This window comes from Aspergillus flavus, chromosome 4, assembly GCF_009017415.1.
Source record: "Aspergillus flavus chromosome 4, complete sequence".
Lineage (NCBI taxonomy): Eukaryota > Fungi > Ascomycota > Eurotiomycetes > Eurotiales > Aspergillaceae > Aspergillus > Aspergillus flavus.
Window position 1 is genome coordinate 3,084,215 of NC_092405.1, and position 15,343 is coordinate 3,099,557.

The 15,343-nt window shown below is 48.9% G+C and overlaps 5 protein-coding genes across 5 annotated transcripts; 3 read left to right on the top strand and 2 right to left on the bottom strand.

Annotated features, from left to right (window-relative positions):
- Positions 1–17: 17 nt before the first annotated feature.
- Positions 18–2,303, top strand: F9C07_10693 (methylenetetrahydrofolate reductase; the record flags this gene model as incomplete). Its single annotated transcript, XM_041292156.2, has 2 exons — positions 18–248; positions 318–2,303. 2 exons carry the CDS (start codon positions 18–20, stop codon positions 2,301–2,303), a joined length of 2,217 nt encoding a protein of 738 aa, XP_041146486.2.
- A 350-nt stretch (positions 2,304–2,653) lies between these two features.
- On the bottom strand, positions 2,654–4,229 carry F9C07_10692 (tRNA-guanine transglycosylase family protein; the record flags this gene model as incomplete). Its single annotated transcript, XM_041292147.1, has 3 exons — positions 2,654–2,831; positions 2,899–3,910; positions 3,992–4,229. The coding sequence occupies 3 exons, from the start codon at positions 4,227–4,229 to the stop codon at positions 2,654–2,656; spliced, it is 1,428 nt and encodes a 475-aa protein (XP_041146487.1).
- A 308-nt stretch (positions 4,230–4,537) lies between these two features.
- F9C07_10691 (thymidylate kinase) lies at positions 4,538–5,275 on the top strand (the record flags this gene model as incomplete). Its single annotated transcript, XM_041292131.1, has 2 exons — positions 4,538–4,685; positions 4,746–5,275. 2 exons carry the CDS (start codon positions 4,538–4,540, stop codon positions 5,273–5,275), a joined length of 678 nt encoding a protein of 225 aa, XP_041146488.1.
- Positions 5,276–5,314: 39 nt separating this feature from the next.
- F9C07_2232883 (GIY-YIG type nuclease) lies at positions 5,315–6,636 on the bottom strand (the record flags this gene model as incomplete). The annotated part of the gene is made up of 2 exons (XM_041292148.1): positions 5,315–6,275; positions 6,392–6,636. 2 exons carry the CDS (start codon positions 6,634–6,636, stop codon positions 5,315–5,317), a joined length of 1,206 nt encoding a protein of 401 aa, XP_041146489.1.
- Positions 6,637–9,233: 2,597 nt separating this feature from the next.
- F9C07_10689 (putative PHD transcription factor) lies at positions 9,234–14,738 on the top strand (the record flags this gene model as incomplete). The annotated part of the gene is made up of 6 exons (XM_071507473.1): positions 9,234–9,599; positions 9,745–9,793; positions 9,863–10,660; positions 10,716–10,810; positions 10,864–13,538; positions 13,607–14,738. 6 exons carry the CDS (start codon positions 9,234–9,236, stop codon positions 14,736–14,738), a joined length of 5,115 nt encoding a protein of 1,704 aa, XP_071366542.1.
- Between the last annotated feature and the right edge of the window lie 605 nt (positions 14,739–15,343).

Below are 15,343 nucleotides of genomic sequence, written 5' to 3' on the forward strand. Positions count from 1 at the left end.
TACTTTATGGAGATGTCATGGGCATGTTTCCCTTTCCGTTAATCGGAGGGCCCGTTAAACTCCGGCCCAAACCTTTCCCTCCCCGATGGATATCGCCCCAGTCATCCCTCTTCAACTACCACCTTTCCCGTAACTTCGCCGGAACAGATTCTGGGATCAAGATGGAGAAGATCACGGACAAGATAGCGGCTTTGCCGCCGGACGCAAACTACTTCTCTTTGGAGTTCTTCCCTCCAAAGACTCAGATGGTGGGGTACCCCTCCTCCCCGCACCTGAAGGTATCGAGATTGACTGCTAACCAAGTCTGGTTCTCGTAGGGTTTCGCCAACCTTCAAGCCCGCCTGGAACGCATGGCACAAGCTTTGCGACCATTGTTTGTCACTGTCACCTGGGGCGCTGGAGGAAGCACTGCACAAAGATCTCTGGAGCTGGCGGAAATCTGCCAGCGCCAGTTGCAATTGACAACATGTTTACATCTTACATGCACCAACATGAGTCGGGCCTTGGTAGATGAGGCACTAGAGGAGGCCAAAGTATTGGGAATTCGCAATATTCTGGCTCTTCGTGGTGATCCGCCGCGCAGTGAGGAATACAACATGCATGGAGAAGACGACAGCAACAGGGACTTTACGTTTGCCGTAGATCTAGTACGGTACATTCGTCAAAAGCATGGTGATTACTTTTGTCTAGGTGTGGCTGCCTACCCAGAAGGTCACCCAGTCGATTCCTTCCAAGACGTCCAGGATCCCAAGACAGACCTTCCATATCTAGTAGAGAAGACTCAGGCGGGTGCAGACTTCATAATGACTCAGTTGACGTATGATATTGAGGCATACACCAGGTTTGAGAATATGCTACGGAACCATGAATCGGGCGCATTCAAGACCATTCCTATCATTCCTGGCTTGATGCCAATCCATAGCTACAAGATCTTGACGAGGGTGACAAAACTCAGCCATGTCCAAATTCCGCCTCAGATCCTCGCGAAGCTAGAAGAAGTTAAACACGACGATGATTCTGTGAAACGCATTGGTGTGGATATAATCAGCAGTCTTGTGGATGGCATGAGGGATATCCCCTGTCCTGGACTCCGAGGGTTCCACTTCTATACACTGAACCTTGAAAAGACGGTGTCTTTTATCCTTGAACGCTGTGACCTTATCCCTCCTTATTCTGAAGATTTCGATGCAATCGAAGAGGGAGGTGATATCTCTGCGATGGACGGGGCTCATCTACGCTCTTTAACCAGGAGAAGGGCTTCGTCTATTAATTCCCTTCCCCATAATCGGGTCATTGTAGACAAACTACATGCATCTGAAGTGTCATCAAAAGCCTCCGTTTCTCATGAGGCCCCTGCTACTAGTGCTGGAATGCCTGCGATGCCACCAGATCGCAGTACAACTCTTCAGATTTCCGAAGGCCTAGGTGCACTTGGTAGGGAAGCTACGTGGGACGACTTCCCCAACGGTCGCTGGGGTGACGCTCGTTCGCCGGCATTCGGTGAGATTGATGGCTATGGCCCATCATTACACGTTCCTCCTGCAGTTGCTCACAGGATCTGGGGTTTCCCTGTGTCGCATGAGGACATCAGCGCTCTCTTCCACCGCCACGTCTCGGGTGAACTGCATATGGTTCCATGGTCAGAAGGCGGTGCTGAAGAAGGTAGCTCTGGCTTGAACGCAGAAACAGAAGTCATTCGCCCGGAGCTTCTGCAACTCATTGATGGTAATGGCTGGTGGACTTTGGCATCTCAGCCAGCTGTGAACGGCGTTCGTAGCGATGACCCTATCTACGGCTGGGGTCCCCCTCGCGAAGGATTTGTTTTCCAGAAACCATTCGTTGAGTTTTTCTGTCCCAGCAAAGACTACCACTCAATACTCAAGCCACTACTTCAGAAGCACGGTCATGAGAAACTTGCCTGGTTCGCCGCCAACGTTAAGGGTGACTTCGAATCGTCTCTGCCGGCCCAAACCTCCGATGCTGATCCCATCGAAATGAACCCGAACAACGTCAACTGCGTGACATGGGGTGTCTTTCGTGGAAAAGAAATCGTCACCCCCACTATCATTGAAGAGGTCAGTTTCCGCGCTTGGGGTGACGAGGCGTTTCGGATATGGGATGAATGGCGCCGCATCTACCCCCGTAACTCCGCAACCGAACGCTTCCTCAATGATATCAAGGACGATGTTTGGCTCGTCTGCGTTGTCGGGCAGGACTTTGGAGCGGGCACCGAGATGGGATCGGAGGAAGAGGAGGATGAGAAGAAATTTATGTGGAGGGTGCTATTGAACGCAAAAAAATAAGCCGCGCTGGCTTTTCTTAGTCCCAAGTACTGAAAAGTATAAAAAGCTTCAAAGAACCATGAGTACCATCGTTCCCATGTTCATATCTGCTTCATTGCATCATGATCTTATGATCCATCATAATCACGTTGTAGCTATTGAACAAGGAATCTAGGCTCTAGAGATCTTATATCTAGCTGGAATGCATTTATTGCGGGGCACATTTGCTCGCTTCAAACAGTATCGATCCCCAAGAATCAAGACTATGAGCAGTAGAAACAAAACCGAAGGTGAACACTACATACGCCTCAGCACCAAATTCGTGTCAGTAGCGTCAGGTATAAAATTCATATATACTAAAGAAACCAATTTTAGGAAGACAGCTTCTTGGCAAACCCATGTTCCTCAAGCCCCTCGGCTCCCGTGTCCGGGGTAGCGACGGAGGATTGCGATTCGGCAAACTTTTCTATGATGTCCAAGCGACCATATGCGCGAGGGTTGCGGCGAGGTTCATTTGGTCCCCTGCTTGGGGCCTGGTAGCCACGGACTCTGGAAAAATCGTGTTAGTGGTATTTTATGTTAAACGTGTAGGAAGAGAAACGAAGAGCTCGCTTACCTTGGGCCCTCGCCTGTTTTTTCAGGTAGCTGAGGGGCATAGGTGCGCTGGAATCTTTGAACATCCGACTCGAAAGTACCCTGTTCGATACTTTCTCTGATCTTCGCGAAGAAACTATCCATCGTGTGGAGATTGTGGAGTTGGAGGAGAGACCAAGCCAGCATTTCCTTCGCCGACAGAAGATGGTGAATATATGCGCGATGATGATTTCGGCACGTATAGCACTGGCATGCTTCTTGGAGCGGCGCTGTGTCTGTTGTGAAAGTAGGCGCCCATAGATCAATCGCCAACGGTTTGGGTTCTGTGGCAGGGGCATCAGATGGTGGCGGAAAGACAAAGTCCAAGGCCATGCCAGCATCCGAGGTGTCACCCAAGAACGGAATTGTTAGAAGGTCAGCGCCAAGGGAGACTTCGCGCAAGATGTCATGTGGAGTAGCTGGTTCACTGAAGAGCAACCGGGGAAGATCTCCTAAAGATTCGGGAACGACAGACAGCGATGCCGACTCATACAACGCAAGACCGGAAATGTACCTTCGGAGTTCGTCTTCCAGGTCTTCCAAATACAGTGTCTGCTGCGCATTGTCCAATGGTAGTATGGGAGCAAAGTAAGCTGTCTTCGAGCGATTCTCCTCTGAGACCGCATCCCCATAAAGCTGCTCCGTAGAATACGTAGTAAACGCATGAGTCCTATCCACCATCTTCCCTTGTCTCTTCGTCCCAGGCCGATGGGTCAAGACCAAATCGGCCAAACCCACTGCAATATCTGGACGCATTTTCTGCACGGCTTCGACATATTGACCAGTCTCCAGTTGTGCGAATCCAACGGTGGTGAGCACAGCAATCGAGTTTGGCGTATTCGATGCGGGACAGGCGAGCGGAGGCACGCGACGTGGGCCCAAAACCAGTACAGGATCTTCGGGGAGGCAAACAAAGTTGCGCAGGGGCGACTCATTCGGTGCAGCTGGCGTCTTGTAGACCGGTGGGCATCCTTTCTTCTGCAGCTTTTCTATGACTGATCTTTAACTGTCAGCGCCTTGCGTGCTTCATGATTTTCAGGATATCGATAAGTTGGGGGGCGTGGTCAAATGCATACAATCTTCTAGACCAAAATACAAACCGCTAATTGCAGTCTGCTCGCGCATGACATCGTGCGCGATATGTGGTACAGTTCCCCGCGACGTCAATGGGATGTAGTGCGGCGTAAGGATAGCATTCCTGCCCGCGATTGCCAGCTTGCCCAATCGCGGGGCTAATGTTGACGCAGTAGCGGAATTTAAAAGACCAAAATTGACCATATCATTCGGAGGCCGTTGTGAAGCATCAGAACCCATGGCGGTTACCGGAGAGATTCGAGACTGGCGCAGTGCTGATCTGCTGGTTTAATTGTCGGCGAAAAGAGAAATTAATTTGACCAAAAGAGGGAAGTTGGATGCCTGAAAATACAGACGGATAAATGAAATAAATCGTGTCTCCGCCGTTCACACTCCGCATTGTCAGTTCTTCTTCTTACCGTCTCGTTGCATATGATCGGACAGGAAGATTGTATTTTATTTTTTTGAAGGGATACTTTAAATCTTCTCCAACTCCAAAGGTTACTTTCATATTCAACTATAACAACTATTCTTATCGCCCATACACCATGTCAGAAAATACAATCAGCGGAGGAACGCGTGGGGCTCTCATTGTCGTCGAGGGCTTGGATCGAGCTGGAAAGTCAAGCCAGTGCGAGAACCTGCGCGACTACCTGCAAGAGTCAGGCCACTCAGTAAAATATGTTCGGTTTCCAGGTATCTCTCACAGCAAGATCTAATCGGTCATGCGGACAACACTCTAATTTAGTTTTTCAGACCGCACCACGGCCATTGGCAAACTAATTGATAGCTACTTACGTGGCCAGTCACAGTTGGACGACCACTCAATTCACCTCCTCTTCTCTGCCAACCGTTGGGAGATTGCCAAGGTTATTGAAGAAGACATAGCCAAAGGGATCACTGTGATTGTGGACCGTTATTCATACTCTGGTGCCGTATACTCTGCCGCAAAAGGAATTCCAACATTATCTCTTGGTTGGGCATGGCAGCCAGAAGTCGGATTGCCCCGACCAGATATGTGCCTTTTCCTTCGTATCTCCCCTACAGAAGCCGCAAAGCGGGGCGGATTTGGCGTGGAGCGGTATGAAAATGAAACCATGCAGAGCCGTGTGCGCGAGCTCTTCCAGACTTTATTTGACCTGCAACCCAACGGCGACATCCACGTTGTGAATGCAGGAAGATCATTCAAAGAAGTATCAGAAGAGATTCGAGGCAAAGCAACTGACTGTATAGCACGCGTTGAGATTATTGGGCCTTTGCGAAAGTTTGACATGGTTGCAGCTTGATTCGGACTCAATTGGCTGAAGGCGAATTCTCGGGAGCTTCTATCCTGTATTATCACAATCGCTATCCTCAATGACTATTTCGACTCGTGTGGGCATTGCAGGATGGCTTTCCGACCAATCAGCGATCTCATGGTCTGATTCGATGCCCAGCGACTCATACCAGTCATCATCTAGACGGACGTCGTCGTGGGTACTTTCATCGGAGGCATCGCCTGGCCCTTCTATTGATCCACCAACTGACTCAGGAAAGTCACAGTATTCTGCAGTAACTGTCCCCACATCATCAGTGTCCTTTTCCGGAACGTCTTTTACCCTGCAGTCCCCTCGTTTCTTCTTCCTCAAAATAGCCTGCAATTCCTTTGCTCCTCGGGTCCGGAAACTCAATTCCTGCATCATCAGGGACCATTGAATAGTTTTGTGGCATCCAGGGCATTTGCCCGATATGGGAATGAGTCTTCCCCGGTCTTTGGTAGAATCTAAGAACCTAGCCGATAGGCATAATAAATGACTTACGCAGTAACAGCGCGTCTGAGGGCAGACGAGTACCAGCTCTTCCTTTGGGACAACTGGTGCCTGGCAAACTTTGCACTGCAAGTCTTCTGGGTCGTCCAGTTGAAATGTTGTCTTCTCCAGGTAACTATGTATTTTACTATAGTCAACCTGAATGTGTTCGACGCTACCTACTCTCAGGTACTCGATACCAGGCTGCCTATTCTCGACACAGCTACCATCTGGGATAACTTTGATGTGCTCTGGAATGAAACCATCGATGCGATCACTCCAGACCCTCCACAGTTGATGAACGTCGTCAGCAAAGAATCGTACTCTGAGGGGCAGACCAGAGAAGTATGTCGCCCGTAGCAAAGCGTGCAAATTTTCCAAGTGCCCTTTCAAGGACCTCGCGGGGCCACGAGGCCGGGTTTTACCCTTCTCTCGAGCAGATTCCGTATTATCGTCATCACCAAGATGGCGAGATTTGCCTGGTTTCTGCCATGCCCACCTGTAAAGTCGTTAGATATCGAGTCCAGGCTAAAGATGAGAAACTACGTCGTATATATGGTACTGACTCAAGAATTAAGTGCCTGGAGCAGTAAAGAAGGAGGGGAGTACACATACTCAAACTGTAAGGCAGCAGTCCGATTCATGAAGCCTTCTACAATGAGCACCATTTCCCAAGGTCTCTTGTCATTTGCAGTTTTACGTGCTCCGCCTCTTGAGACACCATTGTGCTGCGCAAGCCGTCTAGATGGGTGAGGAGTAGAGCCGATGTATAGAGAAGTTTGCCGAACGGTTGATCGGAGAAGATAACAGCAATAAAAGGCCGGGATCGGTTTTGTATGAACGTCGTCTACATTGGCCATGGCATTTAGAGGACTCAGACGTGATAAAGTCTTGTACCACAGGTTGATTTTATTCAAAATTATTAGTTCGCGTCAGTGAATGCTTGCCTCTTTGATTGAGTGTATTGTAAAGATGGTGGCAATCCTATGGTAAAGCTGCATTAGTTGTTGTTATTGTCAATGTCGTCGCACTGATATATATCCTAGTCACATGACACAGATGTCATCAGCAGCACACATTCCTGGTTGTTCGAATATTGTTTTCGATGTTGTCTCTTTTGTGAGAAAGATTCCCTCCTGTATTTATGCGATGTAACATTACACCAACCCCACGTCCCACATCGAGGCAACTGAACCATGGAAATCTGCACTTGTGTCAAAGCAGGGAATTGATAGTATGCCTCAGGCATCAATTCTACTGGAATCATATGATCTCACCAAGCAACAGCTTGGGTTAGTGAATTTCCACTTCAGCCTCCTCAGGAATAAGAACGGAAGGGGGTATTGCATGATCCGCAATGTCAGCGCAACAGAACAAGGGGTCAAGGTTTTGGTAGTCTATCCAGGCGACCATTACAAAAAATCAATAATGAGAAAGATTCATTATATAAACTGTAGATTTGTGAAGAGCTTTAAGAGTGAAATAAACATTCTATATGTACATATATATGGAGTACATATACAGGTTCGGCGCAGTCTTGGGTTCAATAGGACGGCCTATTATTTATTGGAAAATAGTACGTCCATTCTCGATAAGCGTGGGTTCTCCCCGTGGAAAATCACTCGCATACCTCACTACTCCGTTCTAAGATAATAGACAAACACAAAGCCGACGCGGTGGCTTTGCTATGGACCGGAAACCCGATCTAGTCCGGAAGTAATCCACCCGTAAAATTACGGGCTCATGTGATATGAAAAATAGAGTACCCTGCATGACGACCACCTCCATGAACCAGTGAAAAAAGACGCTTGTCAGGGCACAAATCCGCTAGACAAGCTCTGGGTGTCCGTCAGAAGCATTTGAAGTCAGAATATGTCTCATTATCAATTAGAGATCATTGCTATTGTGGTCGAACCCGGACCTTGGTTGACGTGTCATAATTGACTGCGTTTCATGTCCGCCGTACAACACTACTACCTAGGGCTCAGGGACCTACCGGGAAAATCCTTTTCACCTGGGGTTGGCTCGGGTCTACGGAGAAGTCATCGTATCTCTCATAAATTTGTTTGTGGTGTTTGTGGAAAGATAGGTTAATCATCTCATGGCACGAGCTATTAGTGATATTAGTCGAGTCCGACTTGCGGTTGAAACTAAGTAGTGGACAGCCGGCACCATAGCCTGCGGTAATAATTACCAACTCCATACGTCCCTGCGGTACAGCACAGCACCAATGGAGAGAGAGAGCCGATGTGGGCAGTTTATTTCCCCCTCCTATGGTGCGAATCTCTACTCAGATGGACCTGTGAAGATGCTTGGTAGAGCTATTTCAGCTGAAAGAAATCTGTGTTCGCTCTTCATCTATTGTAACTAGCGTAGGGAATGCAATAACTGTTTTTCATATAGCCCGTGACGGAGCTGAAGCTATGTGCAATCTCCAATTTTGGAAATATCTCGTCACATCTCACCGTTTGCGGCCAGCAAATATCTTTCAATACCGTAATACGGAGGACCTGATATTACGGCTCGAGGGTTTTCGCTACCAGCCCCAGAAGTAAGAGTAGTAGTGAAGCAATTGCAATACAAATCATGGATCGAAGCCTAGGTACTCCTTATAACCTTTTCTATTTTTCTTTCTTTCTTTTTTTTACACCCTTTCCAACCCCCCTTCCATTAGCTTGGCTTCCCTTTCGATGGTGCTTTCCCCCATCTTCTGAAAACAAAAAATTTCCTTCTAAAGGTCAATCTACCTACATTACTCTCTCCGTAGTACTAGTCGACGGAGGTGCTGACCTGAACCAGCAGTTTAGTACTACTACTACCACCTAGGTGCGTATCTCATCCTACCCATACGCTGGACCCTATCTAATAAATTCCCGTCCGTAAGTACTGTACCTTACCGAACCTAACCTGAGGTACGACTAACTTGACATGAGTGACTAGTCGGATTACTTACCTAACCAACCACCTGCCCTACTTTACTTTACACACCCAATTCACCACTAACCCATCGATCTACGATCATTCCTCCAATCGTTACGGGTTGCTAACTCACAATTACACGCATAGCTCCTCCTCTCCATCAACGACCGAATTGCTACCTAGGATTATTTTCCTGCGCTGACCTGCCCTTGACCTGGTGGCACACCCTACCGGTTCTTGATCCTCTTCCGAGATTCTCCACACTCTTTGTCCTCCCGGGTTCATCTCGGCCTTGCCTAGGACATCTACTTTATCCTCTCCATCATCAACCTGCTCCCCCGGCGTGCCTCACTTAGAGCCGCTGCCCTGACTACTTCCCTCAATCGGTCGGCTCACTTGCTTTACCCTCCGTATTCGACCACTCCTCAACGGTTGTCCTTTCTCATGTGCCTTTCGCCTCGGATGACTGCCCCCTTCCATCCGCGATAAGACACGCGCAATTTTCTTCCGCTCACGATCAGATCGTCGCATTTAAGAAATGGTGGCTCCGGCCTCGACGGGAGGCAACTCGACTGGCGGACAGCCTCCGGCGAGCCGTCAACCCACCCGATCCTCTAGCACCCACCCGTCGCATTCTCACAATGTACCCTTAAGTGCTCGACGGTCTACACCTCTCGACTTGTCCACGGTTGAGCGACGTGGACAGCCCAATGCCCCTCGAGAGCCAAGTAAACGTATCCGACCTCACGGTTTACAAGAGGCACCTACGTTTCGGCCGACTGAGGAGGAATTCAAGGATCCGGAAAAATATATCCGTAAGATAGCGCCCGAAGGCAAGAAATATGGAATCTGTAGGATCATTCCACCAGAAGGCTGGCAACCGCCGTTTGCCATTGACACAGAGGTATGTACATACTTGTGATGATTTGTTGGCTTGTCAGGATACATCTCCATGGCTGTCTATCAGCTCGGATGGGAATCCCTTTCCCCCCTTCTGCCAATTCACAATAATACAAGTGAGGTATGGAGGCTGACAAACCGTCTTACAGCGATTCCACTTCAAAACCCGCCGACAGGAGCTCAACTCGGTTGAAGGAGGTATGCCCCCGCGTTCAGCCACGTCTGCCGCCGGTGGTGCTCCGCAGCCCAGTTCTGACCCGGACCCAGGAACCCGAGCAAATCTAAACTATCTCGATCAGCTGGCCAAATTCCACAAACAACATGGGACCAATCTCAACCGTTTTCCGAGCGTCGATAAACGCCCTCTGGATTTGTACAAGTTGAAAAAGGCTGTCGAGGTTAGGGGTGGTTTTGACCAAGTGTGCAAGATGAAGAAATGGGCAGAGATTGGCCGCGATCTTGGCTACAGTGGCAAAATCATGTCTTCACTTTCAACATCGCTGAAGAATTCCTATCAGCGATGGCTCCAACCATACGAAGAGTACCTCCGCGTGGCTAAGCCCGGGGTGCAGCAACAATTGGAGCTAGAACATGGTGGCCCTTACACACCATCACCTCATCAGTCGCCTATGGCTAAAAAGCCCATGCCACTTGACAATGGCACGTCACACATGCTACCCAAGGGAACAATGAGTGTCCCGCCGTCAGCTCCGCAGAGCACTCCTAGGGAGGTTGAAGCAACCCCAGATAAACCAACACCTCCAATTGAGCCGACGCCTTCTCGGCCAATAGCTTCTGGGTTCACACCCGTGAATGCTAGTTCGGGATTTACTGCTGTCAACCGGTCGCCATCTTTTGTAGCAGTAAACAACAATCCGACCATAAAGCGTGAAATTGAGAATGGCTCTTTGACACCGAAAAGTGTCGCCGAGCATCCTTCAATCTCGACTCCTGTCTCTAATGGCCATGGCCATCACACAAAGCGCGCGATTAGCCACGAAAGTGGTTCTCAAACTGAAAATGGAGATGACCCGAACGGTCGGCGTAGTAAGCGTCTTCGCAAAGGTGTGTAAACATTGTTGTCATCCATCATTCTATGCGAAACCTAATGATTTCGTAGATGCGCCTTTACCTACAATTGCCGGTTCACATATGAGTCTTCTTCGGCCCGCCCCGCCCCGGGCACGGAAGAGTGACGGCCGAAAGACGGGTGATGTAAGCTGATATCACGTTGCCGATCGTGATTATACTGTGCTAACTATACCTAGAAATGTGAGAATTGTGGCAAATCCGAAGACATCTCCTCGATCCTGGTGTGCGATAGTTGCGAGCAAGGATATCACAAGTACTGTCTTGACCCCCCTCTGACTACCATCCCCGAATACGATTGGCACTGCCCAAAATGCCTGGTAGGCACAGGGGAGTTTGGCTTCGAGGAAGGAGGAGTCTACTCGCTTAAACAGTTTCAAGAAAAGGCAAATAACTTCAAAAAGAGTTATTTCGCCTCAAAGATGCCCTTTGATCCTGTCCTCAACAGTCATAGACGGGAGTCTGAGGACGACGTGGAACGCGAGTTCTGGAGATTAGTGGAGAGCCTGACAGAGACCGTTGAAGTAGAGTATGGTGCTGACATACATTCGACTACTCACGGTAGTGGATTTCCTACTATTGAACGGAATCCTCTTGATCCTTATTCAGTTGACCCTTGGAACCTGAATGTTCTTCCTTTCCACGGTGACTCATTATTCCGCCATATCAAGTCGGACATCTCTGGCATGACAGTCCCCTGGGTTTATGTCGGCATGTGTTTCTCAACATTCTGCTGGCATAATGAAGACCATTATGCGTACTCAGCCAACTATCAACACTTTGGTGCCACAAAAACTTGGTACGGCATTCCTGGGGCTGACGCAGAAGCGTTTGAGGAAGCGATGCGGCAGGCAGTCCCGGAGCTTTTCGAGGGTCAGCCTGATCTTCTCTTCCAACTAGTAACCTTAATGCCGCCAGATCAGCTCAGAAAGGCTGGTGTTAATGTGTATGCGCTTGATCAACGAGCTGGGCAATTCGTCATCACCTTCCCCCAAGCGTACCACGCAGGATTCAATCATGGCTTTAATTTTAATGAGGCTGTCAACTTTGCACCTGCAGACTGGGAACCTTGGGGTGCAATGGGTGTGGAGCGTCTACAGGATTTCCGGCGACATCCTTGTTTTTCGCATGACGAATTACTTTTAACAGCGGCAGCTCGTGATACATCCATTACAACTGCTAAATGGTTGTCTCCGGCCCTTCAGCGGACCTGCACACGGGAACTTTCTGAGCGAGCTTCATTTTTCTCTCGACATCGGGAAGTTGCTCCGCACCATTGCACGCTTGGTTCTGAAGATGCCATGGACATTGGTGGTTGCCAGCTGAAGTTCGTAGTCGAAGATGAGGACCTACCTGAAGAAGATTACCAGTGCCAGTGGTGCAAAGCTTATGCTTATCTGACACAATTTCGCTGCCATAAAACCGGGAAAACCGTTTGTTTGTCACATATCGATATGAATGTTTGTTGTGGAGAGCCACTAAAACAAAAGCTACTTGGGCCAGATCACACATTACGGTACCGATTTAGTGATGAGGCTCTGAAGGCCTTGGTGCAAAAAGTTCAGGACCGTGCCAGGATCCCGGAAGCATGGGGTGAGAAGCTCGACAAGACATTGGAAGATGAGCCTAGGCCACAGTTGAAGGTCCTTCATAACCTATTGAGTGAAGGTGAGAAAATCCCATACCATTTGCCTGGTCTCCAAGATCTTGCGGCCTTCGTCCAGCGCTGCGATAAGTGGGTTGAAGAAGCAACCAACTATATTACCCGGAAGCAGCAAAACCGGAGGAAAAATGAGAAGGCTTGGCGAAGAAGCAGTTCTAAAGCCGCGCAGCTGGAAGAACGTGATCGTGAAGTTCGCAGAGTAGAAAATATCTACGCCCTTCTTGCAGAGGCTGATAAACTGTCGTTCGACTGTCCACAGATGGCTTCTCTGGAAGAGAAGACCCGCGAGATCGAGAAATTCCGCCAGGACGTTAACGTTGCCCTCATGAACCCCCACATTCGATCGGTCCAGGAAGTTGAAGATCTGGTGGAGTCCGCACGTAATTTCAACGTGGATATCCCCGAGGTTGAAGGACTGGAACATATTCTCCGGCAAATGAAATGGAACGAGGAAGCGCGTCGGAAGCGCGATCAATACCTGACACTCAAGGACTGTCAAGAACTAATTCTGGCTGGTGAGCAGCTGGGTTTGTCGGATACCAACGATCATCTGGTCTACTTTAAGGATCTATGCCGCCATGGTGAGGCCTGGGAAGCTAAAGCCAAAGAATTGATGTCTGTAGAAGCTGTTCACTACCAGCAACTAGAAGCCTTATCTGCCCAGGCTTCTCGTTTCCCTGTCTCCCCTGAGACGCTTTCTGCAGTAGATGCCATATTGACAAAACAGCGTGAAGCGCAGAAAAAAATCCAGTCTCTGTATGAGAGAAGCAAGGATCCGGAATTCAGGAACCGCCCCAAGTACAAGGAAGTCCGCGAACTCATGGAGTCCCTTGAGGAGCTGAACAGCCGGCCAACTGGAGCCATTGACCTGGAACGTGAGCAGAAGCGCCATGAGGATTGGATGAGAAAAGGCAAGAAATTATTCGGAAAGGCAAATGCCCCGCTACATATCTTGAAGTCGCATATGGAATATGTTGAAAAGAGGAACTCGTATTGTTTTGATTTGGAAGACCGCTGTCGACCCCCGGTCGAACCTTCATCGCGAGATAACACCCCCGATGGTTTGTTAGACAATAATAATATCACACCTAGCATGTGGGGCGGTGGGAAATCACGGAAGCGAGACGTCTTCTGTATTTGCAGACACTCTGAAGCTGGAATGATGATCGAGTGCGAAGTCTGCCACGAGTGGTCAGTCTCCCTTGCTCCTCCATTCTGGTTAGTTAACGCTATAGGCACTGGCTAACTCTTAATAACAGGTATCACGGCAAGTGCCTAAAGATTGCGAGGGGCAAAGTCAAAGAATTCGACAAGTATACCTGTCCTATCTGCGATTGGCGCCAAAAAATACCCCGAGATGCGGCTCGTCCAAAGCTAGAAGATCTTCTAGACTGGCAGGCCGAAGTCGCAGGCTTGCCTTTCCAACCTGATGAGGAACAAACCTTGGACAACATCATCAATCAAGCAGTTGGTTTCCGAGACTTCCTCCATGGCTTCACCAACGCCGCATGCACCACGACTGAGGAGGTTCCCACATTGATATTCTATCTCCGAAAGATAGAAGGCGCGGAGGTCTTGTTGGCGTACGAAACCAACTTCTTCCGACAAGAGATCCATAAATGGGCTCCGGTAGCACCAGAACCGCCTCCGATCCTGGAACAGTCTCTGTCGACTCGCAAGCCACGTCCAACAAAACAGCAAAAGATTATGGCACAGCTCGGCGTTGACCGCCCTGAGGATCTCCCTCCTCATTTGCGTACAAAACACCCCAGCCGTAAATCTATTGATTTACAATCGGGCAAGTCTTCCCTGCTTCCTGAATCACAGACTTCGGGCGATGGCTCAAATTCCGATTCAAATCGTGGTGAACCTACATTGGCCCCTATGACTGATGCCCAAAACCCGCCTTATCCTTTCTCTGCCAATTATTCGCTTCCTGCAAGCGATTCTACACCGGCATTTGCTCCTAGCTCTTCTGCTTTCCTGCCACATGTTGCTGCTCACTCCCCTTCATTCCCTGCACGCTCCCCATCTCCAAGTCATGAAGGACTTGATGCATCTCTCTTTAGCTCTCCACGGTTCAATAGGGACCCTGACGACGGACCACCAGGGGTCGATGTTGATAATGAAAACCCCTTTGACAGCAGTCCTCGGCAGAATCTTGACGATGTCTTTGCAGATTTGACAAATCAAGATGCAGAGCCCGAGCCGGAACCAGGGCAAGAGCCAGAGCTCATGGAGAACACACATGCTAATGAGGCTCTGGAAGTACTTGATGCGAGCAATGGGGATCGTTCTGAAACTCCGCAGGACGAGGAGCCACAGGACGATAAGTCCAGTGCGGAAGTCAATGGCGCAGTTGAGGCCGATCGCAGTACAGAGGATTTGTAACGCTGTTTTAAAGTATAATCCCTATCAACAAATTGGCGCTTCATGGGTTCTCCAGATTCTTGCCTTGCGCATTCATGACAACGATGCGAGTATAACGATATCTACAAAATGAGTTCGATTGAAAGAGTGCGTTCGATGCATTGTTTTCCGCATGATCCGATATTCCAAGGCGCTGCCTTCACAAGTCTCCAGGGAGGCTTACTCTTGTGTTCTTGATGTAAAGTTATTATGGTATTGATATTCCCGGGACGCAATCGATTAGTACGTGCTTTCCTTGTCAGCTGGCTTTGACAATCATTTTATTTGTTGCGACTCAGCGGTCTGTTCCTTCTTCCTCTCTTCCTCTCTCTTTCTTCGCCATGCATTACGTCTGCTTACATGGACCGGGTGTATCAAAAAAATGTGGGGTGTCCTGGGAGCTGGCAATTTTTCAACGCGCGCGTGGTCTGTTTTTTCCTTTCTTTCTTTTGTTTCTTTTTATCTTTTTATTTTATCTCTTTTCTTTGCTTCGATTGATATTTACGTCGTTCTATATCTACAAGGGTGAACCTGAAGTGATAGCCCATGACCTGTTATCTGATTTCACCACCCATGCCTCTATAAGG